This window comes from Suricata suricatta, chromosome 10, assembly GCF_006229205.1.
Source record: "Suricata suricatta isolate VVHF042 chromosome 10, meerkat_22Aug2017_6uvM2_HiC, whole genome shotgun sequence".
In the NCBI taxonomy this organism is placed as follows: Eukaryota; Metazoa; Chordata; class Mammalia; order Carnivora; family Herpestidae; genus Suricata; species Suricata suricatta.
The window spans coordinates 38,939,270-38,964,388 of NC_043709.1; the positions used below are offsets into that span (position 1 = coordinate 38,939,270).

Below are 25,119 nucleotides of genomic sequence, written 5' to 3' on the forward strand. Positions count from 1 at the left end.
ATTTTAATAAATGTTTTTCAGATCTTCAGCTCCTTTTACTTATTTTATGTATAATTTTTTAAATTATTTTAAGTTGATTTTGAGAGAGACAGAAACAGTGCAAGTTGGGGAGGGTTGGAGAGAGAGAGGGAAACAGAGAATCCCAAGCAGGCTCCACTCTGCCAGCTCAGGACCCAATTTGGGTTCAAACCCACAAAACCATGAGATCATGACCTGAGCTGAAAACAAGTGTCAGACACTTAACCAATTGAGCCACCCAGGCACCCCAGCTCTTTTTATTTATTTATTTATTTATTTATTTTTACTTTTTAAAAAAGTTTACTTATTCTGGGGGGAGAGGGGCAGAGAGAGAGGAAGAGAGAATCCCAGGCAAGCTGACAGCACAGAGAGCAACGTGGGGCGCAATCCTATGGATCGAGAGATCGCAACCTGAATCAAAATCAAGAGTCAGACACTTAACCGACTAAGAGGCCCAGGCACCCCTCAGCTCATTTTAAATGTCCTCCTTCCAATCCAACAGGCATCTCAGATCCTAAGTTTTGCCAACTGAATCCATTTTTGTTTATAGAGCTTCTCTCATATAACAGAACCACACATTCTTCCCTTAGTTGGTTTTATTCATTCATGATATTCACTCATAGGGCACTGCACTGTTCATGACAATCAGACTAATGGATCTTTTCTCCCAGTCCTAATTGAGCAAAACATAATTACTGCTTTATTCATGCTATAAGAGATAACAAGCAAATCAAAATTTATCACATATATGTTCTCAATGACCCACAACAGGCAAAATACAATTAAATACACTTATAAACCCCTTAAGGATTGCACAAATCTTAAAACATCCTATAACTTTGTATTCAAATGATGTCTAGAGGATTTGGGGAGGGAAAGGAAGTTCACCAGAAAAGGCCCAATGTAAAAGCACAAATAAAGTGAATTATTTGGTAACAATAAAAGTTAGCAGAAAAACATACACATGATGAGCTAATTTAGTCCCCAAAATGTATCCCCTCTCACTTTTATAATCTCTGTTCCACTAAGGCTCAGTTTAGCCCTATTCTCAGGACCACTTATGGAGGACACTTTATAAGCAATGTGGAAGCAGTTTATAACAATGTTAAAAACTCAAAGGTAATTCTAGATTACACCATTTTGGAAAATGTGTGTAAGCCCTTCCTATCCTGGCTGACACTCAGGAGGCTTCCTCCAGGAGAAATGGTGGCTTCTGCATTTTTGCTTAATATGCAGTCCTGCTCTTACATTTGAGGCTTTAATTGTATGCATTGTAATTAACACTGTCAGCACTGTCATCTTTTAATAGGAAATCAAATTATATATGAGTGAACCTGGTTCACAAAGAATTGTATCCTCTACACCATTCACTTTGCAAATGTTATTATTTAGAATAGAGCTTCCTGAGAACCCTAATTTTGTAGATGACCCCAACAATGATTTGGATGGAAATTTTTCAACTCATCTTAACCCACACACTTTGGGCAGAAAAGAGCAAAAACATGCTAATTATCTTTTAAATAGTCCCCTATGTAGTTATAGAACAGGCCTTAGTCTATGACGATACGCAAGATTAAAGAGTGGAACTCAAGGAACTCTGCCTGAAAATTAACTTGGAAGAGGCCATTTTGAGTCAGAAGCAGAACCCAGTCAAGCACGTGGCAGAAATCTTGAAATTCCCGTGTGCTCTGGGCTTCGCTATATTTACCAACTTAACATGCATCATCATTTAGAAAACTGCATTGGAGTGCTTCATTATCCTGATATGATTATTCATGTGACAACCATTTGAATAAACTCTTCCTTACTTTCTCACTTGCATTTTTGAAAACTGGCATAAGTTGGGGTGGGGGGAGCCTTAAAAAGAATACCTTCATAAATACAATAAGCAGATGCTTAGTTTGAAAACCGTGGCACATACAGACTTCTATTGAGAGACTGCCCTCTGACAGTAATGCTTTATTTATGCACAAAAAGGCGTACGTCATATATACACCTCCACACAGCATGCTATAATTTACCAGAGTAACCAAGAAACCCTGCCAGGGGACTGCTCTCTGTTCATATCTTTGAAAATACTTACATAAGACGTACTTACAACAAGATAAATGCTACAATTTTAAAGGCAAAAGATGAATAAGATTTGATTCTACAGTTTCAGAAGATCAAAAAATAATTCAAAAGATCCTTAAGGAGTAAGACTCCCTCTCTTGCCTTTGTACTGCACTGAGGTCTTTTATGAGAAACAGTTCATCAGAGGAATCACACAATGGTGAAGAAGTAAATCTTCTATGTCTAAGCACCTGGTGTATTCAGATTCAGATTCAGAAATCACTATTCCCACAACTGTGAAAACATTACTCGTTTAAAGCCAACCTGACACGAAAAATTGAGCAGTATTTGCCTCTGCTCTCCCTCAGCTTTCTTCTTCCAAAGCTAGTTCGCTACGATTCCGGAGAGCCTCATAAAACATCTTGTAACAGGAGGGTCTACATAGAGCATAAAAAACACATCTACATTTAGCAGCAGTTGTATGAATCAGAAACAAAGAGATCCACTGGTCAGGTTTAATTCTTTTAAATGTGAGGAGTCCTCTAGGGGATTTTTTGGTTTGTTTTTTTGTAAACATAGATAGCGACAAAATATGACATAGTCAATGATTTAAAACTTATGGATTTCTGAAGGAACTGTGTGATGTAAATGTCCTTTGGTTGAGCCCTGAATTTAGATATAACGACTAAAATGTACGCAGTCTGGCTAGTTAGGCAGGCAGCAAAGTTGAAATGGAAACAAAATTGAAGAATTACTTGAGACATCTCCATATCTAGTTAATTAGAGATTATGTCAGAAGTTATTACTGAGATCTATGTCATCACAAAGCCCACTTTGTAAAATACAAACAGTTCATGGTCATGTACACAGCCGTTTCAAGAGTTACAACATACATGCTCAGAAGAATGTTTTGCCAAACACCCCTCCCCACCGCAAAAAGAGGTGTGTGAGCAAAGCTGTCAAATGATGCCTCTGTGTTTCTGAAAGTGTTACTAGAATACATGGCGCTTATCACTGAGGCACAAACAGGAACCATCTATGTGGTTACCACTGAGGCAGCAGAAGAAAACCAATTTTACAAAAAATTTACCCAAGGGACCCTTCATTGTTCATTCCATATTTGTGGCGAGGTCACCTTAGGGGAAGTTAATAACTAGGCACCGTTAATTACTAAGTAAAAAACATGTTTGAAATTTTAAAACATTAACACTCCTTTATAGATGGCTAGGACGTCCTGGAGATCAGGCCAAGAATGCCCAGGGCAGACTGCTGCTCCAAATGGACTTTACACCCAGTTCTCAAAGCTTAGCTTTACAAAGCCGATACTCGCAACAAGTAATTAAAATTTCCCTTTTGCGTAAGAACAGTTTTAAAAATCCAGTCGGAAAGAATGGAAGCTATTTGGCTAGTGCAAATGTGCAGCCTCCTCAAATTCCCTCCTCATCTCCGGAACAAACCTGACTTACCTAACAAGTCAGTGTAAAGGGCCTGTTCCAGGTCACCCAGCATTGTAAGGATCACGTCTTCGTCCAGATGAGCTGTGCCTTCCCGCAGGCAGCTTTCCCCCTCCTCCTCAGCCCAGCTTCTGCTGATGCTGCTTTGCCTGGAGGACACGTTTTCATCTTCGGACCTGCTGTCCTCATCACTCTCACCTTCCAAGCCTTTCCTGGAAGCCCAGTCCTCGAAGCCCGCGCCGCCGGACCGGCTGGCAGGCAGGAGGCCCCAGGCGCCAGGGCCGCCGGCGTGGTACAGCGACTGCACGGACCGCGAGAGAAACCTGGACAGCGAGCGCCGCTCTGCGTAGTCGGACTCTCTCTGGCTGGCCTTCGCAGCATTTCCAAACCAGTTGGAAATGCGCACAGTGGGTCTCCTCTCCCCCTCGCTGGTGAGGGCCAGATTGGTCAGAGACTTCTGTTTCTGCAGGCAGGCTCCCTTCCTCCTTACTTCTTTGCTCTGAAACACAGAGAGTTCCGCCGGCCGCTGCATGGCTCTTCCAGGGGCTGCTTCTGTTCAACTGGACTTCATATTGTCTCTTAACATGGAGATAGCAACCGGCGCTTTTTGGTTTTAATTAACACATGCACTTTAGGAAAAGCCCAAGCAATCTCCAACATTCACATGAGATTCTAGAGCGACAGTACAATCAGTCAGTTGCCCACGATGTAGCTTGCCACATTCTCTCTCTAATCAGCAGTACTTACAAACATTTTGCTGGAGTGTATCTGAAGCAGAAAAGAGTTCATCAAAGACACTGCTCCAGCTGAAAGTAGCACAGGAAGCCAACTACATTTTCCAGTCTTCATCCAATCACAGGTCTCAGCAAGACGACGGGTCCACATTTCCCTCTACCACTTCTATGTTCTCAAACGCGAGGTAATGAAGCACCAGCGATCTCTCTCACGGTTTTTTTTTTTTTCCCTTTTTTTTTTTTTTCCTTCCCTACCTCTCACCAGCCCTTCACTGATCTCGGTCTGCAGCCCTTGATTCTAGATGAGCTGACACAGTGGGGCATGTACAGCCTCGACAGCAGAGCCCCCCAAGGGCAGAGATTAAGCGCCGAAGCCCAGTGCTGCAGGAGCGCGTCTGGTGGTTTAGTATTCCACCTGCACTCTCAGATCTATGGCCCTTCCTTGCTGCTGCAGTAGATGCTGCTGGCTGCCATGGCAGCAAACATCCTGCTAAATTAAAACAGAAGCACGGAAGCGGCTGTCCAGCCCAGAATGCCACAGGTTTCAAAGCTAAGCCTGAATGAGATGCCACACTATTAACCCCATGCACATTTAAATCACTCTTGGCCACCCAGCCTCAGCCACGGACACACACACGCACTCACACATTCTCCGACTCTGGAGAATGACAGACTCATTCTCTATAGCTGCAGGCAGCTGAAGCAGGCAGATCTGCCTTCTGAATGTTGGGATTTGTGCTGTAAAAGCACAAATCAAATTCAAGAGTATAAAGGACCTAAAAAACGTAGCGTGACACTCTCCACTGGCTGGCAGATAAAGCTTTAAAGGGAAAGACTTCACCTCATCTCTCAAAGGCTTGTTATTCTGAAACTACTTAGGAAAATCCTAACATGACAATAAAAAAATCAAGATTTCTTCACAGAAAAAATAGCCAAGGAAATAATTCAAGAGGTTTTCCCCCAATGTTTTCACTCAAAGCACATAATTAAAAGTTGTTGGCCAAGTATGCAGAATATAATGATGTGACAAAAAATATAAAATGCATATTATTTTTTGATATGGAGGATTTTTTTCTGCTCTATTCTATAAACCTACTATAGCATCATCAGCTCTTTGTTTTTTGATATTTTAACAAAAACAGAAAACCTACTGTATGAATTTATTATTTATCTCACACTGCTTGTATATCCTACACCAGCATCTTGAAATTTGATTTTAGGAAAACTTTTTTTTAAGTTTCCTTATTTATTTTGAGAGAGAGACAGAGAGAGAGAGAATCCCAAGTAGGCTCAGCACTGGCAGCACAGAGCCCCGTGTGTGACTCCAGCTCACAAACCGTGAGCCCACGACCTGAGCTGAATGAAATCAAGAGTCAGACACTTAACCAATTGAACCACCCAGGTGCCTCAGGAAAAATTTTAGAGCACTTATTAGGTGTAGCGGAGGCCATGTATACCATTTAAAGCTAAGGAGAAAAGTATTAATAATTTTCTTTTGAGGTTTTCTGCCGATAAACATTCCATATTAAAAGGAGGAAAGTGGAGAAATACGTATAAGAATTTGTGCCATTACAACTGTTAACATAAGTCCCTGTCATTTTTTAAAATAATATGATCCAATTACTTCTGAGCTTACTTCATATTGCCTACCTCAATTACAGGGAATGCCCAATTTTTTAACTATAGAAATCAGTATTACAATGCACACTGCCTATATCTTTACCTATGATCATAACCACCTTTGCAAAGTTAATTAATCCTTCTACCCAGACTCAAGACAAGATCATACCTAGATCTATTTTATACTCATATATAAAAGGGAATTTAAATGAAAATCACAATTTGCCAAATGAAATTGCAACGAAGCAAACACATAAACCTGTGACTGTGAATACTGATTTTCAATCCATCAGTCTTTAAAAATAAATGTTTTGGGGCACATGGTAGCACAATCAGTTAAGCCGCCAACTTCGGCTCAGGTCATGATCTCATGGCTCAAAGACTTGTGATTTCAAGCTCCGCATTGGGCTCTATGCTGACAGCTCAGAGCCTGCTTCAGATTCCATATCTCCCTCACTGTCTCTGCCCCTCCCCTGCTTGCATGTTCTCTCTCTCTCAAAAAATAAGTAAACATTAAAAATTTTCTAATAAATGTTTTATATAAAATTTACTTAAATGAGGGTATAAATGTCAAATCATAGAAACTGATGATTACCTTTATAAAAACAATCATTTTACAAAGTATTTTTATAAAGATCAAAATGCTGCTCCCCTTTTGATTCCTAAGCAAAACATTTCTTTTTATTTGGAACTACTGTGACCTAGTGAATCACCAGGTTATGAGACTATAGTAAATTCACTGATGTTATAATACATCACTTTGTTTGATGTCTATTACAGTAAAGCACACACAAAGTATAAGACTTAAGAAAGTCTTATAGATTCACACAAAGAAGGGAATTCTTATGCTTTAGACATCAAAATAATGGGAAGCACTAATTATGCCCTTTTTTTATACAAAAGAAGTTTACATACCAGTCAGCTTAGACTAGCTCAAACTTTCATGTTCAGAACTCTTGGAGAATTCATTAAATTATAGCTTGCAGGGCCCTAGCCCCATTCCTACTCATTCAGGAGGTCTGAAAGGGTCTGATACTCTGCATTTCTAACATATTTCCAAGTGATGCAGATATTGCTGACTCTGGGACCCTACTTTGATAACTCCTAGACTGTTACTAGTGGTTTTCAACTGGGTTCCTCCCCTAGGGGACATTCAGCAACCTCAGGAGACATTTTCTGTTGTCACAACTGGGGAGTGTAGTATTTCTGACACCCAGTAGGTAGAGCCCAAGGGTGTTGTTATGCCACCTTCATGACAGGACAGCCCCCACAACAAAGAATTATGCAGACTACAATGTCAGGAATGCCAAGGTAGAGAAATTCTGTTTGAGACTAAGTTACGTTGAATTTACAAATGCTTTAGAAAGTGGCTTAGAGAAACAAAGGTGCATTTTGGCTCACATTAGTTGGCTGCAACTCTGGTTCAAGGACCCTATATACGAAGAGCCATGCTAAAAGAGCAATGCCAGTCTTCAGACATGTTGATCTTATGAGAGAGGGACAAGAGACGAGAGATCTTAGCATTGGCTCTTAAAGCTTCTGCTCAGGAATGGCCCATGTCATTCTTCCGCTCACATTTCATTGTCAAAGCAAATCACACAGTCCCTCAGGATTCAACAGGTCAGGAAATAGAATCCTCCAAGCAGGGCTGAACCCAGGAAAGGAGTGATTAGGAGGAGCTTGTTATTTTAAAGAAATAACCCTAACAGAAACATCAAAAGGGGGGTTGTGTTTGTTTGCCTAAAAATATTGTTATCAACTCACAGCTATGGAAGTTTCCCCCCTGGAACTACATCAGATCACCCTGAACAACAGTAGGAAACCCACTCGTCGCTTCTCTAGAGGCAGCTATACCTGCTTGCTTTGGATGCGCACTCATATATGGGTATAATTACACTTATTTCTAATTTCTATTCATACCCATATGAATGTATGTTATATGAGGCAGAAGAAGAAGCCTCAGGGCATAGGAGATGAATATCCACAATTAATACTAAATATGTGAATCACTCTAATTTTGCAAAGGCTTAACATGAAGTATAGCTGTGGTAAGGTTCTAAAAAGGAATGTTTCTCAGCTTTTTAGTACACATAATTGTAAAGTGGCCATTTAAGTAAAAGATCTAAACTGACTTAAATCACCCGAGCTTGATTTCTTAATCTTTACAAACATTAAGAAAAATACGACTTAAGTGATCATTTAGGAAGGTCTTAAATATCAAATATTGGCCATTATTCAAAACAGAGTCTGGTAAGTCAGAAAAGAAAACACATGTAACCATTAACTTATCCTTCTGCTTCATCTAAATCCTCACTTCTAAAATGATTTCCTGAACTTGTCAAATGATTTTATGACTTTTTTACAAATGGTGTGCCAGCTTTGCTAATACTAAATCAGCCTGGCACCCTTTGATGTTTTTCATGTGAATATAAATTCTAGATAAAGGTTAAAAGTACATTAAACAAATGTTATACATGTTGATAAAAAGCCTTATGTGTGCATGCACACACACACATACACACACACACACTCAGAAAAGGGCAAGTGTGAACATATGTAAAATAACAACAAAAACTAAACTAAACTCTTTCCTGAATGATTCCCGTGGACTAAATAATGAAGCTTCCTTTACATTTTGGCAGGATCTCTTGGCACTTGATGAATGGGATGGTCTCTGAGGCCAAACTCTTTTTGTCAATTAACATAAAAATGAAACTCAAGCCAAAGCAGTATTATCTCAATCATCATTTTGGCTGGACTTACAGTATCAAGGTTGTGCCATGAATCTTATAGGATAGGCTGGAAACAAGAAGCGTTTTCACCCTTGGCCACAAATTAACACACTCCACCTGACTATAACAATTAATTGGACTACCTTTATTAGATTGGGTAAATATCATTAGGTCTTTTCCTTAAGAAAATGACAAATAATAGGAAAATTGAATGATATATGTAAAGACTTCAGGGGATATGAGGTCTCCAAATTGTAAAAATCTTTTTTCTTCAGTATGCCATTTTATTGTTATTCATTTTTGATACATTTCTTTGCACCATGATTTAACTACATTTAAACTTCCACTACCATTTAATCACAAAGACGGTGTTTTGTATAACTTCATGCGAATGACTGTGTAGATCAAAGTGTAAACATCTAAGCTTCCTGACTAACTCAGTGAATCTCTCTAACAAACCTGCATTTCAGTGTGAACCACTCAAGTTTGCTCCTTAATAGTATCACCAATCTTTATATGTCATGAATCTTGTAGGTTATGCAATAGGGATTCTTTGCACATTGTTTAAGCACAAAAAGAGATTTTCCTTCCCTTGCAAAGAGTGCAGAGGTGGAGGGAAGGATAGCTTCAAGCATGGCTTGTTCAACAGGCTCAGACATCCTCTCCAATGACCTTAGGCTCATTCTCTTCTGCTCCAGGTTCTGTTTCCTCAGTGTTTGTTTCACATGAGGGTTAAGGTAACTGCCAGCAGCTCCAAGCTTCTTTTGATTAGCTTCATGTCTAGTGGATAAACAGTGTCCCATTTCTAACAGTTTTGGGGAAAGTTTTGAGATTTATTCTCATTAGTTCTGACTACGCTAAATTGGGTCACATGTCCATTCCTGAAAGAGTCACTGTGGTCAAGGGAAACACTGATTTTATTTGCTTGGGTCAATTTCACTTGAGGCACTTAGGCAGTAACTGATTGATAGGACAATGGATTCCCCCACCAAAAAGAAAAAAAGAAAAAAAATAAGATGCTATTTTTAGCAGATGGGGTAAGGGATGTTGGTCAGCAAAATATACCAGGACATCAAGGTATATTTACTATGAAGCCAATGGTTCTTAAGAAACAGAGCTCTACCTAGCTTAAGCTTCTTCCTAAAATACTACATGTAATTTTATATTTCTATTTTTGCATTATTTTCAGGCTCTTTCAAATTGCATAGGCTTCAAAAATTTACAAAACCTCGTTCTTTTCCTGCCAAGACCAAATCCATCAGATTTCTATACCATTAATTCTACCTCACTTGGAGAACAGAACAGAATTATTCCCCAGTGAGGATGCCACACCAATGATTAACAGTATGAGTTCAACAACAGCAATAGTGTTGAAATTTTTTATAGAAAACCAGTGAGCTACAAAGATTTCAGTGAATTGAGTGCGCAGTTTTACAATAAGAAACCAATGAAAATAATAAGGTAGGTAGAATTTCATTTTTCAAATTGTTTTCATTGAAGTTTCTTTCTGGAATATTATATTATTTTAAGCCCTATATAACTCTTAAGCTAATTTAGTTGTTCCTAGGTATCTAGTAATTTAATTATTTGTGGCATTAAAGTTTGTCTCTTATTCTTCCATAAGACTCATGTTTTAGTCATGTTTGTCTTCCCAACCCTTGGAATGCCTGGCATGAAGGAGCCAGGTGAAGATTACTGAAAATATGGATGTATGAATGAAACTGTATCTTACAACAATCCTGTGAGTTTATTAAGCATTACAGTCATCTAAAAAAAAACAACAACAACAACAAAACAGGAAACCAAGGAATAATTCAGCTAAATAATGGCAGTGCAGAGGCCAGAATTATTTTTTCTACTTCCTAGAACATTTAATTTCCCCATTTCATTTTGTCTTCAAAGGAATAATCTGTGGGCTTGGCAATAATTTCAAGTGCTTTTGTGGTCTGTGGTTTCTCTAGCAGTCAAAATATAGTAGCAGCAACAGAAATCAGAAAGAGAAGAAAGAAGGAAAGGAAGGGTCAGGAGAAGTGGGTTTTTTGTTTTTCTTTTCTTTTTAAAAAATTTTTTTTATGTTCTTTATTTATTTTTGAGAGACAGAGAGAGACAGTGGGAATAGGGGAGGGTCAGAGAGAGAGGGAGACACAGACTATGAAGCATGCTCCAGGCTCTGAGCTAGCTGTCAGCACAGAGCCCGATGCAGGGTTTGAATCCAAGAACCGCGAGATCATGACCTGACCCAAAGCTGGACGCTTAACCCACTGAGCCACCCAGGCACCCCTTGTTTTTCAAAAATTAAAACTGGAGAGATGTAGTATCATGAGGACTAAAGAGAAAGATTTGGTGTAGATGGAGCTATTAAGGACGTAGAAGAGAAAGTAATCCAAGGAAAGGTGGAAAGAATGGGTATAAATGTTGTACGCAGGCAGATGTGATGGAGAGTTGTATGAAATTCTTTTCTCTCTGCTTTGATTTTTTTCAGGGAAATCAACATCAAGGTCATCAGTTAAGAGAGAGGATGGGAGAGCTGGTACAGTAAGTTTGAGAAGAAAAGGTATGAAATTATCATCTAAGAACTTGAGAGCATTCTTAGATGAAAAAAAAGAGTGAATGAACTAGAGAAATATAGAATTATTGCTCAGCAGCACCAAATACTCATTTGAGGTTGGTGATCATAAATGTAAAGTGAATCACATCAACACAGGATGTGTTTTTCTCCAGGTTCATTCATTGCTGGTATGGAACAGGTGAAGAGTTGAATGTAACCAGGTGTGTGATTTTATCAAAAGAAGTGAGAAGGGAGCAACAGTAAAGAATATATGCAAGAGTCAAATTGCATTCAGTTACCACAGGGATTTAGCTGATTAGGGGTGGGGGGGAGGGTAAGAAAGAATATGAAGAGTCTGGTGAGGGTCAGTAAAAAGCTGCGGGATCGGTGGATTTAGAAATCCTAGCAGAACCAGTGGTAGAGTCTGGGAATAAAAGGAAGACCACTGCGAGGCTAAGATTTAATCAGAAAGAATGGTGTGCATAGAAGTGAATCGATAGGGAAGCTGCAGATTCTAATGATGCCCAGCTCCAGGGTGTAGCAATAAACACAAGTAGCTCAGGAGGATTAGAAGACAAGATCAATGGAAGAAAGGCCAGGGGATGTCATTCATTCTCTCATCACTGGTCTATCTGTGTACGCTCATCGTGTTCTCCCAATTACAATACTCAGTTTGTGCCCTACTAATCATAAATGAGTATCATCTTTCTTCTGGGAAGTCCCAAGCTTGCACTGAGATAACTTTTATTATTTTTACTATCATTGTAAACAAATGTGGGGGTGCTTGGGTGGCTCAGTAAGTTGAGTGTCTGGCTTGGGCTCAGGTCATGAAAAATCTGTAAATACCATCCTGAGAGCTATGTCTTAGCACTACCATATCTACCTCTACTTGGAACTGGCCCATTTTAATCTTCACATGAAACCTCTGATGCCTGATGACACCACTAAAAATTCCAAAAGAAATATCTATGATATTGTGCTGTCAATGTGGTCAATATCTACTGTGGATACAGCAGTAATGGGCTCATGCCTGCCACAGTGCTCAAATCTGCCAAAGCGGAGAAGCTCTTTAACCCCCAAATTTGTAATATGTTTATTTACATGAACTTCAGGACAATATTTTAATCTTTAGAATACTCCAGCCATTTCTTTTAAATTAAATAGTTCTTTCAGTTTTTTTTTTCCTTCAGAATATATAAGTGCTAACCAGAAACTTACTGGAATACTTCTACTTCTGTGAATTCTTACTCTTAGAAATAGATAAAATGTCCTCAAATTCTTTCCCCTTAGAAGCAGCATATTTTGCTAAGAGCTTCTTTAGTTGCTCATGGATACAGACATGTATAAAATAGAATTACACCAAAGGCCTTCCATATATGCTTACACTTAGAAACCTAACAAATTATACCTGGGGTATATGTGTATGTGTATATATATTTTTTCTTAAATTATTTATATGTAATAAAATATTTCCAAAGTTAGAATTTTTCCTAAATACACATTTGGAGCCATTGTGTAGGAATATTTTAAATAGTAAAGAACTGAAGACAGAACAGGGTTGGATTGGCCATGGAACTTTTATACTGATATCTGATACTTAACATTTTAAAAAATCTCCAAATATATTCAAGGCTATTTTATTAACAGTCAAGGTTCTCCAGGTTTTCTCTGATTATATTGAACTTGACTAAGGGCAATAATGACCTAAAGACCTCAGCCTCTGAAAGCACTACCATCCTTCACAAAATTCTTTGCAGAACAAAGAGATCACCCTGAGCAAAGTAGCCAAATACTTAAGAATTTGAGGCATAAGATGCACAGTCCATTTATGCCAAAGAAACAACAGTACAGCACAAATTAAAAAGACTTAGAGAGACATTGCAAAAATTCTGAAGTTTGACCTGCCCATCAGTCAGGTCACTTACCAGATATCTCCTCTAGGCACTGCTTAGCAGTTTTATTATATGATACATCCATCTTAGTAGGACTGGTGCAGGAGTCAGCAGATGGTAAAGAGGTGCCTTCATTTTCTGAATGTGATCTGAAATTAACAAAAAAGACAGAAACAAATAGCAATTGCTGTCACCAGTGACTCAAAATTCCCTAGTAAAAGCAGAAATCAACACATTAAAAGTTTTCTATTAAGGCAAGTAAGCTCTTGCTTATGACGATGATATTCCTAAACTATCTGTAAGAGAAAGTCCCTATTTTCATATACAACCCAAGTAGGATTGAGATAGTAAATTAGATTTCTTAGGCTTTTCTACATCTGAAAGCCTGTAATTACCAATAGTTAGTTACATTTAGGGGGAAGCACAAAACTTGAAAAGATCCAACTTTTTCTGCAGTTTTAGATAAAGTCTGGCTAAATTGCATTCTTGTGAGAGTGACTAATAAAAGCACTGAAAGCATCCCTAAAATTATTTTTCCATAAAAATTCTAGAAAATATATCCTAAAATGGAAAGTATAAAAATTAATGTTGAATTTGTTCTGAGCCATAAACATCACTATAATGTCTTAATTTCAGAAAGGCCAAAGTCAATCAAAACCAAATTCTCATTATTCAAATTTCATCTAATTTATGTTTTATATTTGCATGTGTATGTGCATAGGTATGTATTTGTGTGTGTGATTAACATGTAGAGAGTAGATCTCATCAAATAAAATCACATAACAGATGGACTGCATATATTTTGATATTGGATTCTTCATGCATTGCTTCTTTTATGCACAAGCAAATGTTTTAAGAGGCATGATCTTTCCCGATGCAGCTTCAAAATCCACATATATTGACCTAAACCTCCACGTCTTAATTAAAATTAAAAAAAAACACGACAGCATGAACTACGAAGACACAGTAGGAAGCAACCTTGAAGTCCGATTTGTATTACTGGGTTTGGACCATGATGAGTGAACACTAAATATTTCTTATTTCTAAAAACTATAGATAATATTTAAAATATGTGAAAGAAAAAATCAGTATGTTTTTTCTGAATCAATTTCTTTAATATTTATTTATTTATTTATTTTTGAGAGAGAGAGAGAAAGAATGAGTGTGCATGCAAGCAGGAGGGAGGGGCACAAAGAGTGGGAAACAGAAAATCTCTAACAGACTCTGCACTGTCAACACTGAGCCTGCTTCAAGGATCCAACTCATGACCAGTGAAATCATGACCTGAGCCAAAATAAAAAAAATCAGACATTTAACTAACTGAGCTACCCAGGTTCCCCTGAATCAATTTTTCATTAATATGTTACTTTTATTTTAACTCCTGCTATTGTTTTAGAGAAAATAAAGTGTAATCACTGATATCAAAAATGTTTTATATGATTTCACATATCCAGACACTCTGAGAGGCTCATAGGATTTTAAGAATTCCTAGAAGGCTTTATGCTGTATGTACGGATGAATGTGTATATATAAGAACTGATATATAAAAGAAAGAGCTATGTAAGAATTCATACAAATGGTCTCTGTTGATTTCTAGCAGACTGTCCTTATTTTATTCTAACTTAAAACAGAATATAAAAAGCATGGCAAAAATAAGAAAGAGGATAAACTGTTCAAGTGACAGGATATAACATAAAGGCCACTAAAGACCTCAATGTTGCTAAAATCCACGCCTTTTAGTCTTCACCTTCCTTGATGTCTTGGCAGCATTCAGAAGAGCAGACCATTATTCCTTTCATGAAATCATCCTACCCTGGCTTCTATGACAAAAACTTTCCGTTTTGTTCCTCATTCTCTCTGGATGCTACTTTTCTTTTGCTCTCTTTTACCCAATCATTAAATGTTATGGTTCTGGGTAGCGAATAGAAAGGGATACAGAGGGCAAGAATTGTGGGTTTCTCAAAGCAGTATCCTAAGCTTCTTCAAGTGTTCATTGTAGTCTCTTTAGATGATCTCAAGCATATTCATTGTATTCATGATTACCTAGCCACACATGAATTCCATATTCTAGCTCTAACCCAGCACTCTCCACTGAATTCCAGATGTGTATTACAGCTGTTTAATTGACATTACCTCTCAGTTGTCACAAAGATTTCTCAAACTGATCATGTACAGATTTAAACTTGTAATCTTTTCTCAGTACACATGTTCCTTATTCATGGTGTCTTGGGTGAAACCTTTAAGGAAACCAAGGCACCCTGCCTTTATGAGGCTTTTTTGACAGGCAGCCAGTAAACTTTCCCTGGAGTCTCCAATCTCACTACATACTCTCCATTTAAACATCTTCAGCAAATAATAAGAATTCTTAGAAAACTTCAGTAGATTTTATCCCTTCATTCAAAGATAGCAGGCTAAGGAACAGGTCAGGGAGGCACAGTGGCCCACAAGAAATAAGCCCAGGTAGAAGAACTGACTAGGGCAGGCTTTAGCATTGAGGAAGGAGGGGCTATCAATAGACAGGGGAGAACCTGGGGCCAGAGAAGAAAAGAAATGGACTACACAGAGAGCCAGATATATTTCCCACATTGTAATGTTGACCAGATTTCTACATGCTTCAAGAGAATGCCTTTCCAGACCTTTAGTAATAATAACCCTTGAGTTCACAATTACTTTGCAAGGCACTTATTTTTCTTTGCCTTCATGCATCAGCAAATTGAGGTTTAGGGAGGCTAAGTAACTTAGCAAGGTCACATGAGTTGATAACTAGTTAGTTAGAGAGCCAAGTTTTACGTTGAAACTCAGTGCATGCACCATTACACCATGCTTCCCTCCATATACTATCCAATAATACTATTTTATGCTCATGGCTAATAAGATTTATTCATTTATTTATCAAATATTTGCTCAGGGCAATGCATTGCAAGACCAAGTCTAGGCATTGGGGTACAATGATGAGTTTAAATGTGGGCAGTGGAGTCTAGTTTAGGAGATAAACATTGATCAAATAATTAGATTTTGCATTGGCAGAGCATGAAGTCCTGTCAAGATAGATACAGAGAGTAAATAAGTACTTGCAATTTGGACTTTATCTGAAAATTAGGAATGGTTCTTTAAGAATTACTTGAACTGAAGGGAGAGACTTAATTAGATGAAGAGGGAAGGAAAGTAATGGAGTGTAAAAGCCTGGTTGAGGCAGGGGGCTATGAAAAGTGGGTAGAGAACTCTTGTAACCACAGAGGAGAGAGATAAGAAGAGTCACCTGCAAGATGGCACAGGAGAGGTAGACAGATCAGACCACACAAAGCCAGGATTGGCTTATAGTCCTGCAGACTCAGTATTCATAGACTGATCTCTCAGAAGCTGAGTCACATTAAATAGTTCACTGTGATGCCTGTCTATAGCCCACTGCCAATTGGTTCTTACTAGAACAAGATCAGCAGCTGTTATGGGAGCGTGAATGCATGTGGTTATGCTAGTTGCAAAGATTCAGAGAATCTCTCTGTAGAAAAATCTGTATCAAGCAAAAATGTACTTTGAATGTGTTTTGAGAGTAGAAATATTACTTTGCTCTGAATAAACAGATCTTTAAAAGTTGCTCAGGAGCTGACTGTAGCTATCTTCCTCAGCATATGAGACTTGGTACTCAATTCCATCAGCTGTCCTCAGGCCCTATTATCTGAGACTCTTACATTGGGGTGCCTGGATGGTGAGTCGACTGAGTGTCTGACTTCAGCTCAGGTCATGATCTCACCATTCCCTACATCAGGCTCTATGCTGACAGCTCAGAGCCTGGAGCCTGCTTTGCATTCTGCATCTCCCTCTCTCTGTCCCTTCCCTTCTCATACTCTGTCTCTCAAAAATAAACAAACATTAAAAAATAAGAATACTCACTACTAAGGTACCTGGGTGGCTCAGTCAGTTGAGCATCTGATTCTTGATTTTAGCTCAGGTCATGATCTCACAGTTCATGGAATTGAGCCCCATGTCAGGTTCTGTGCTGACAGTGAGGGCCCTGTTTGGGATTTTCTCCCTCCCTCCCTCTATGCCTTCCCTATTCACATGTGCTTGCTTTTTCTCAAAAATAAATAAATAAGTATTTTTTAAAAGTATGCACACTTCTGACAGCTCAATATTCTATTAGAACCCTTCATTTTATTTATTTATTTTTAAATCTGTCAGTGTGTATTTCTGGCTGATTCCCTCTTTATGATCTTTTTATTGTAATTTACAGGAGACGATTTTTTAAAATATTTATTTTTGAGAGATAGTAAGAGACATGGTGCAAGCAGGGGAGGAACAGAGAGAGGGGGAGACACAGAATCTGAAGCAGGCTCCAGGCTCTGAGCTGTCAGCACAGAGCCCGACGCGGGCTCAAATTCATGAACCATGAGATCATAACCTGAGCCGAAGCCAGATGCTTAACCGAGTGAGCCACCCAGTTACCCCTATAGGAGATAATCTGATTTACCTTATTTTCAAGTTCTTTGGTATATTTTCCATGTTATTGCCTATATTATCAACAATGGAAGCAGGTTGATCAAGGAAAGGAACATGGGAAGTGTTAAATTTTAAATAATTATAAAAAGGACTTACAAGTCATCTCAGTTTGCATGTACATGAAAATGGGTCCAGGTCTCTGGTCTACATATGTTACAAACCATCCATTTCTCCAGATTTCCACTCATATTTCAGAGTGGATTCAGATTTTAACCCCAGTCTCCAGAGGGGCAATCACTGCTAACTGGTAAAGATTTAACTTTTAAACAAATGATCAAAGAAGTTCAGTTAAATCTCTGAAGACTTCCAACATGTCCTCTCTTTTTGTGCATATTTCACTCTGATAAAATAAAAGGGACTGGGATTGATTCATGAAACAATTTATGAAGACTTCAGAATCAATAGCGTTCTCTAATCAGAGGGTCCATTTCCACAGATATGGTAGATAATGCAGTGGCATCATTCGCTGTTCCTACATAAACTGACACTACAATTTCCTCATTGGAAAAAGAAAAAAATTAAGTGTCATGATGTTCCTTTAAAATATTTGAAAGGCATGAACTGTGCAGACTAATCACTGTGCATTTACAACATGGCCAACATGTTGCAAGTACCTATTGAAACTGTCAAATATAGCATTGCGAACACACCATATTTAGAGTGTTAACAAGCCAGGGTCTCTGTTAGTATCTCTTACTAAGAGTGGTAGTGGTGAGAAGTGTAGACTTCACTGATGATTAACAAAAAAGTGATTTTCTGTTTATGTGCACTTACCATGTGCCAAATACTATGCCTGGTATTTTACCAATGGCATATCACTTAAATGTCCCAACAATCCTGTTATAGAATGAATGTCTGTATACGCCCCAAAATTCTTATGTTGAAAACTAATCTCCAATAAGATGGTATTAGGAGGTGGAAGTCTTGTGGGCTGATTAGGTCTTGAGGATGGAACATTCATGCCTGGGATTAGTGTTGTTATAAAAGAGACTTCAGAGAACTCCCTCACCCTTTCTACCATATGAGGGCAGCAGAGTGAGAAAACGGTCATGTGTGAACCAGGAAGCAGGCTCTCACCAGACATGGAAAGTACCAGCACTTTGATCCTAGACTTCCTGACTGCCAGAACCATGAGAAATAAATGTTTGCAGTTTAAGCCACCGGGTCTCTGGTATTTTTGTGATAGCAGCCTAAACAGATGAAGATACCAAAATATAGGTGCTATAGATAGACTTAGGCTTGAGAGGTTTAATAATTTGCCTTATATAACAAGCTGGTGGATAGTTATCCCATATGTGACCCTGGCTTCTTTTAAATACTGTTCTATTAACCACTATTCTCCAGTTTAACACCATTTAAATGCCTCTGGACACTATTTTAGTACACTTGAGGTCTCCTTAGCTGACAGATAGTTCAGTCACTAAGTTAATATCACAAAATATTTGAAAATGATGGTATCTACTGGTCTACCTTAAATATTGTTATTTACTCTTTACTACATTAAATTTGTACTCTTAAGAAAAAAAAAGCTATTACATATACCACGCAAAGGAATTCAGCAAAACGTCCTAGATACTATCAACAACAAATTTCAAATTTCATAAGTATGAATATTTGCTCATTAACTTATAGTAAAAATATATCCTCCCCTTAATTCATCTTAATATGGACATAGTCACACATGTAAGCACAAATAGAGCTGGTGTGAGACAGCAACATTAACTAATGGACTAATAGTTCGATTTATAAACCAAACAAGTTTCACATCATCAAAATAGGAAGTATCAGTGTTGTTGCTATCTGGTAGGATGCGATGGAAAGAACACAGCATCACTTCCATGGCATTCAAGGTAAAAATATACGCATCTAATGATGAGGAAATATCAGACAAGCCCAAAATAAGAAACATTCTACAAATGCTTGTCTTTACCACATCAGTGTCATGCAACTCAAGGAAAGACCAAAGAACTGCTCTTGATTGACAGATATTAGGCAGCAATGCCAACTTGGTACGACAGTCATCCTGAATCGGCCAAAGGGATATCTCTGGACAATTGGTGAAACCTGAAAAAGTCTATGCATGCCCTGAGTGAAGTATGTCCGGGAGTTCTTTGCACTACTCTTGCAAATTTTCTGTATGCTTAACATTTTTCTGAGAGCAAATAAAATATAGAAAGAAGAAACAGCAGTGGTTTGATTGGGCAATCTGGCAGTAGACCTCGTAAGCCAACTACAGAAGGTATTTGATAAAGCTTCTCTGCTGAGAGAATGCCAGCTCCTAGCACTATCCCACACAACAGGCCCTCTGCTAGTGGTGTCTCTATATTCCGTCTTAAAAATACTGCTGCGTGAGGGAGTTTAAACTGCTACTCGATGCACATATGTATCTCAAACCTAGCAAAAGACAAGCTTTCAAGGCAGGCATTCAATAAGCTGTACTTTGTACTGATGACCAATTATGCCCAGTTCACATAAAACCACAATTGCAGCATAATCTGTAATAGTAGCTGCAGGGCTAGCAAAAGCTTTTTCTGCATGACGGTGATCTGCTCTCAATCTTGGTAAACACACAGCTCCTCCTACTCAATTTACTGGTTCAACAAATTAGCCAAACTTTAAAAACATGTGCGTAAGCATTTTCAAAATGAAGGTTTTGTACCCTTTACCTTTCAGAACTTAGTATGTTCAAGTGTCAGTTTTTCATGTCACTTCCTAGGCAAATCTGAACTCTCACAAAAAGTGGTTACAACCAGAACTTCTCCTGAGAATTCATGATTCTATTGTAAAAGATACATGATGTGGAAAAAAAAAGAAAACCTCTAAATTCAGACTTCACTGACCTAATTTTACAAATCAAGTGTGTATAGAGGATCTCCTCTTATATTTAATTCATAGGTTTAAGATGCATGATGGCTTTCTTCTATGTATAACAGTGTCTTGCCTTATCTATGTGTTGGGTTCTTACTGTATGTGTGTGTATGTGCATGCGTGCATGTGTGCACACATGCACAAACTACCCTCACTCCTGATTCTGCTCCCTTTGTCTTAAGATGATTGCTTTATGTTCAATGCATTGTTTTCCTGGCATTTGCTACAAGTGGTCATAAAATAAGGAAAATGGCAAGTTAAGAATCTGGTTAATAGCTCTTTTGAAAATTATTGGGGGTTACTAAAAAGACAGGTTTAGGAAAAATTGTAGGTCTTTCTTTTCTCTTTAATTGACTACTATCCTCACTATTTGACTTCATATGTCTTTGTAATCATGAGTAATATAGCTCTAACGTGATTAATACAAAAGCTTTGTAAGAAAAATGACATGTGAATAGAGGTAAGGCATTTTTTTAATGGAGCAAAGTAGCAACTTTTGGACTCCAGGTGAGGAAAACAAGTCTGAAGAAGACAGCATTAAGGTAAAACAAGAATAAACACCAAGAAAGAACAAGAAAATGAAAAGCTTCTTTTCTTTCCTATGCTCTTCTCCTTTCTTCCTGTAATTGGGACCTCTAATTCAAGTCTTAATGAAGCTAACTCTAAAAGTCAGGCAATTTCTCCCTCATGTAGCCATTGAACATGTTAACCTATGCTGTCGTTTTGCATTAACAATCCAACTTAGACACTGAAGACACAGCAATTTTCCTGATCATGCTTCACACACTTGTGCATTCTCTGTCTCTCTCTCTCTCATACACACACACACACACACACACACACACACACACACACACACAAACACACACAGCCAAGGGCCTGATATTCAAGAATTTCTATTACAATTAGGCTCAAGTCAACCTTCATTTTCCAGGAAATCTGTTCTACGTGCTGACTGCCCTACACATCTGGTATAGGTCATCCTGTCTATAAGATTCTTTCAGTCTCACAATTCCTTCCTTGTCTCCCTCATTTCTGCATGCCTAAATCCCATTTATCTTTCAGAACCCAACTCAAGTGCCACTTTCTCTGATTCCAACAGCTAGTAGTAATTTTCCATGTTTTGAAGTCTCAATGTACCAAATCTGGTTCACTGCTGGAGAGCTTTAGACATCTCCCTTCATTTTGTAGAGATCTTTGAGTCAGTCTCTTGCCTCCTATACTGTGGACAACAGAAGGAAAGTGACATATGGGATGTGATGTTTCACTCTATCCTTACTCTGCCTTATACATAATAGATATTTAGTAGGAAGTCACTGGAAGAGGAAAAAAATGAGTGAATGAATGTCCTAAAGAGAAGATATTTCATCCTTTAAATATTTTAAAGCTTTTTATACTTCATTTAAACCATCTAGCTCATTTATAGGAAATGACAGATTTCAGAAGCTTCCATATTCCATTGTACATTGTTGCTAATTTTTCTACTCTTCAATAGCAGGTGAATCTAACTCATGTTGATGGTGTTTCATTCAAGAATTTTATTTGGTGCCCACAGGAGGTAGGTTCTGTTCTGGGCCACCCAGGTGTCATGAAACATACTTATTAGTGAGTTATCAAAATAATAGCAGGGGTACCTGGGTGGCTCAGTCAGTTAAGTGTTCAACTCTTGTTTTGGTTCAGATCATGATCTCACAGTTCATGAGATCAAGCCCTACATCAGGCTCTGTGCTGACAATGTGGAATCTGCTTGGGATCCTCTCACTCCCTCTCTCTCTGCCCTTCTGCTGCTCTCTCTCTCTTTCTCTTCCTCTCTCTCTCTCTCAAAATAAACATGTATAAATAATAGCAGATAATGATAACCTTTATGAATAAAATACAAGAAACTGAATGTTTCTTTGGACTAGATGGCTGGAGATAGCTTCTGTGAAGAGTTAGTAAGTAAGCAAAGATGTGATGAGAAGAAGTAGCTTGCTTTGATCTGGAGGAGAGTTGTTACAGGTAGAGAGGTCATCTAGGACCCCAAAGCAGGATAGGTTAGCTTATTGAGAAACAGAATGAGGGCAGAAATTCGATGCCTTACAGGAAAATGGTATGAGTGTGGCCTGTGGGTTAGATAAAGGGCCAGATTACATAGGGATTTGTAGGTCTTAGCAAGGTGTTTGGGTTTCATTTTTTTCAAGTGTAATGGAATCCCAAAGGATTGTTTTGTAAATTGTAATGACAAATATAATGTACACTTCAGAAGGTTAGAGTCTCTGCTATATGAAGGATGTTACTGGAAAGGGTCCAAAGTGGAAGCTGGAAGACTAAATGGAAACTAGGTAAGTACTGGTGGTAACATGACTTGGACCAGGAGAGGTTGGGTGGAAATTGAAAGAAATGCCTGATTGAGGGTGTTTTGGGGGGAAGATCCAATAAGATTAACTGAAAATAAGATGTGCAGGGATAGAGTGATTGAAAATGAAGAGTAAAACATGGATTCTTTCCCAATTTTCTTCCTAGATTTCCACTCAGATAATCCTGTATCCCGAGACTTTACTCTCTGTAGTAGTTTTTGTTACTGGCATTTGCCTAACAGTTGATAATTTGCCTACTATTTGTTATGTAAATCTTGGATTAAAAAATTAAAGAATATAAAATCTGGATGATGCCACAACATTCTCCCATCTACCTGACAAATTCTGACTCTTGCTTTAATCTTTCTCTTGTCTTACATCCTCTGTAATGCATTCACTGACTCCATCTTCATGTAAGACTTAGGAAAACTTAGGAAGTATACCATATATACTTCCATAAGAGCACTGATTTTTCATTTTTGTAATATTTTATCATTATCTCCAATAGACTCAGCTCCCTGAGGACAGAGTCTTTGAAAAAATCTTTGTAATTCTTAATACATAGTATTTGCAGAATAAGTGATGAGTACATAAATGAAAAATTATTTGATGTTTTCCCTTTAGTAAATAATGGCAACTTATTCTACCACTTATTCTTTTTATTTATGTTTATTTATTTTTGAGAGAGAGAGAGAGAGAGAGAAAGCAAGCAAGCGGGGGGGGGAAGAGAGAGAGACAGAAGATCTGAAGTGGGCTCTGTGCTGACAGCAGAGAGCTTGATGTAGGGCTCAAACTCATGCACTGCGAGATCATGATTTGAGCCAAAGATGGAGGTTTAACCAACTGAGCCACCCAGGCACCTCTATTTCTTTCCTTTCCTTCTTTCTTTCTTAGAGAGAGAGAGAGAGAGGGTGCACATGAGCGGTAGAAGGAGAGTGAGAGAATCTTAAGCAGAGTCAATGCCCAGCCTGATGCAGGGCTCAATGTGATAACCCTGAAATCATGAGCTGAGCCAAATCAAGAGCTGGATGTTTAACTGATGGAGCCACTGAGGTACTTCATATTCTACCACTTCTTAAATATCTCTGGTAGTCACCTTAACACTTATGAATGCAGCCTATTCCATTCAAATAGGTTTGAATATTGCAAATTTCTTACTTAAAATTAAAACATTCTTTCTTAAAATTTTCACCCTCCATTTCAGTTATATCCACTCACTAAATGGATAAAGATATACTAAGTTCAAAACTGCTTTTATCACACTATAGTAATAAATTAGTTATAAAATCTTAATTTAGAACATCCTTGCATTGTATAGGACGTAGAACTAATAGGACTAATAGGACTAATAACTTCCAGAACTCAAAATTATATTTTTAGAACTCTGACATTCAATTTGTAAGAAAAAGTATTATGAAGCATATATTAGAGTCCAAGAAGGAATAATTAATAACCTAGCATGACCTCGAAGTGGGCTGAAAAAAGGGGAAAAATATCACCATCAACCATCAGTCTTCCCATTATGTAGAAGTTATTTAATTATTTTTCAATATAAAGAACATGTTTATATATGTGTGTGTGTATATATATATATATATATATATATATATATATATTTATATAACCTAAAAGTGATTTGGCATTTCCTATCATAAATGAATTCTGACTGAGAATTCTTCAATCTATGATAGACATTTTTCTGGCCAGAATCTTTCTAATAATAATAATACTTCTTGCACAATGAAATGTTGAACAAAGAAGGGCACACTGTAGGTTCAGGCTTATTTGAGTTTAAAGGCAAAACCCTACCTTTAAACAGTAATTACTACTCTGATTTGAAATCTCTGATTCTTCATCTTTGTGACATAGAGATAGATAACACTTTTCCTCATTAGTTGATCATAAAGTTTAAATGAGAAAATGAACATAAATTTTGTAAAATATAGCCCTGCACTAAGTATGCAACATTATAAAGTAGTTATGACTATTATCAAATAATTGACAGCTCCAAAAGGTCTGCCAGGCATTTTGCAGGAAGAAATCTTAAGTGAGAGTGGAACAAGCAGAGTCCAAAGTAAATCAAGGGCCACCTAATCCAACTCTGGGATATAAATATCTTTCACTGACAGTTAAAAAGCTTAAATATTGACTACTCTACCTTGAGGAGGTTTACATTATCATTTACAAAATTTTTCTGCATTTTTAAGAGACTTCTAACAACTATTGTCTCATATGCAGACTATGATGTGAAATTTCCTAGTCAGATGCTCTTATTTTCAACTACCTTATATTATTCATAATAATACCACTAACTGGTAATGTTTGCAAGTCATTTACTCTGAATCTGGGCCTGTGCTGAAGTCTTTAA

At 37.9% G+C, this 25,119-nt stretch overlaps 1 protein-coding gene across 1 annotated transcript in view; it reads right to left on the reverse strand.

The window, feature by feature from the left end:
• The window catches only part of NAV3 (neuron navigator 3), an 821,156-nt gene that overhangs the window by 169,677 nt on the left and 626,360 nt on the right, over window positions 1–25,119 (reverse strand). Inside the window, exon 10 of the mRNA XM_029954939.1 lies at window positions 13,084–13,199. Within this exon, the coding sequence (XP_029810799.1) occupies window positions 13,084–13,199 (116 nt within the window). The remainder of the gene's footprint in view (window positions 1–13,083; window positions 13,200–25,119) is intronic.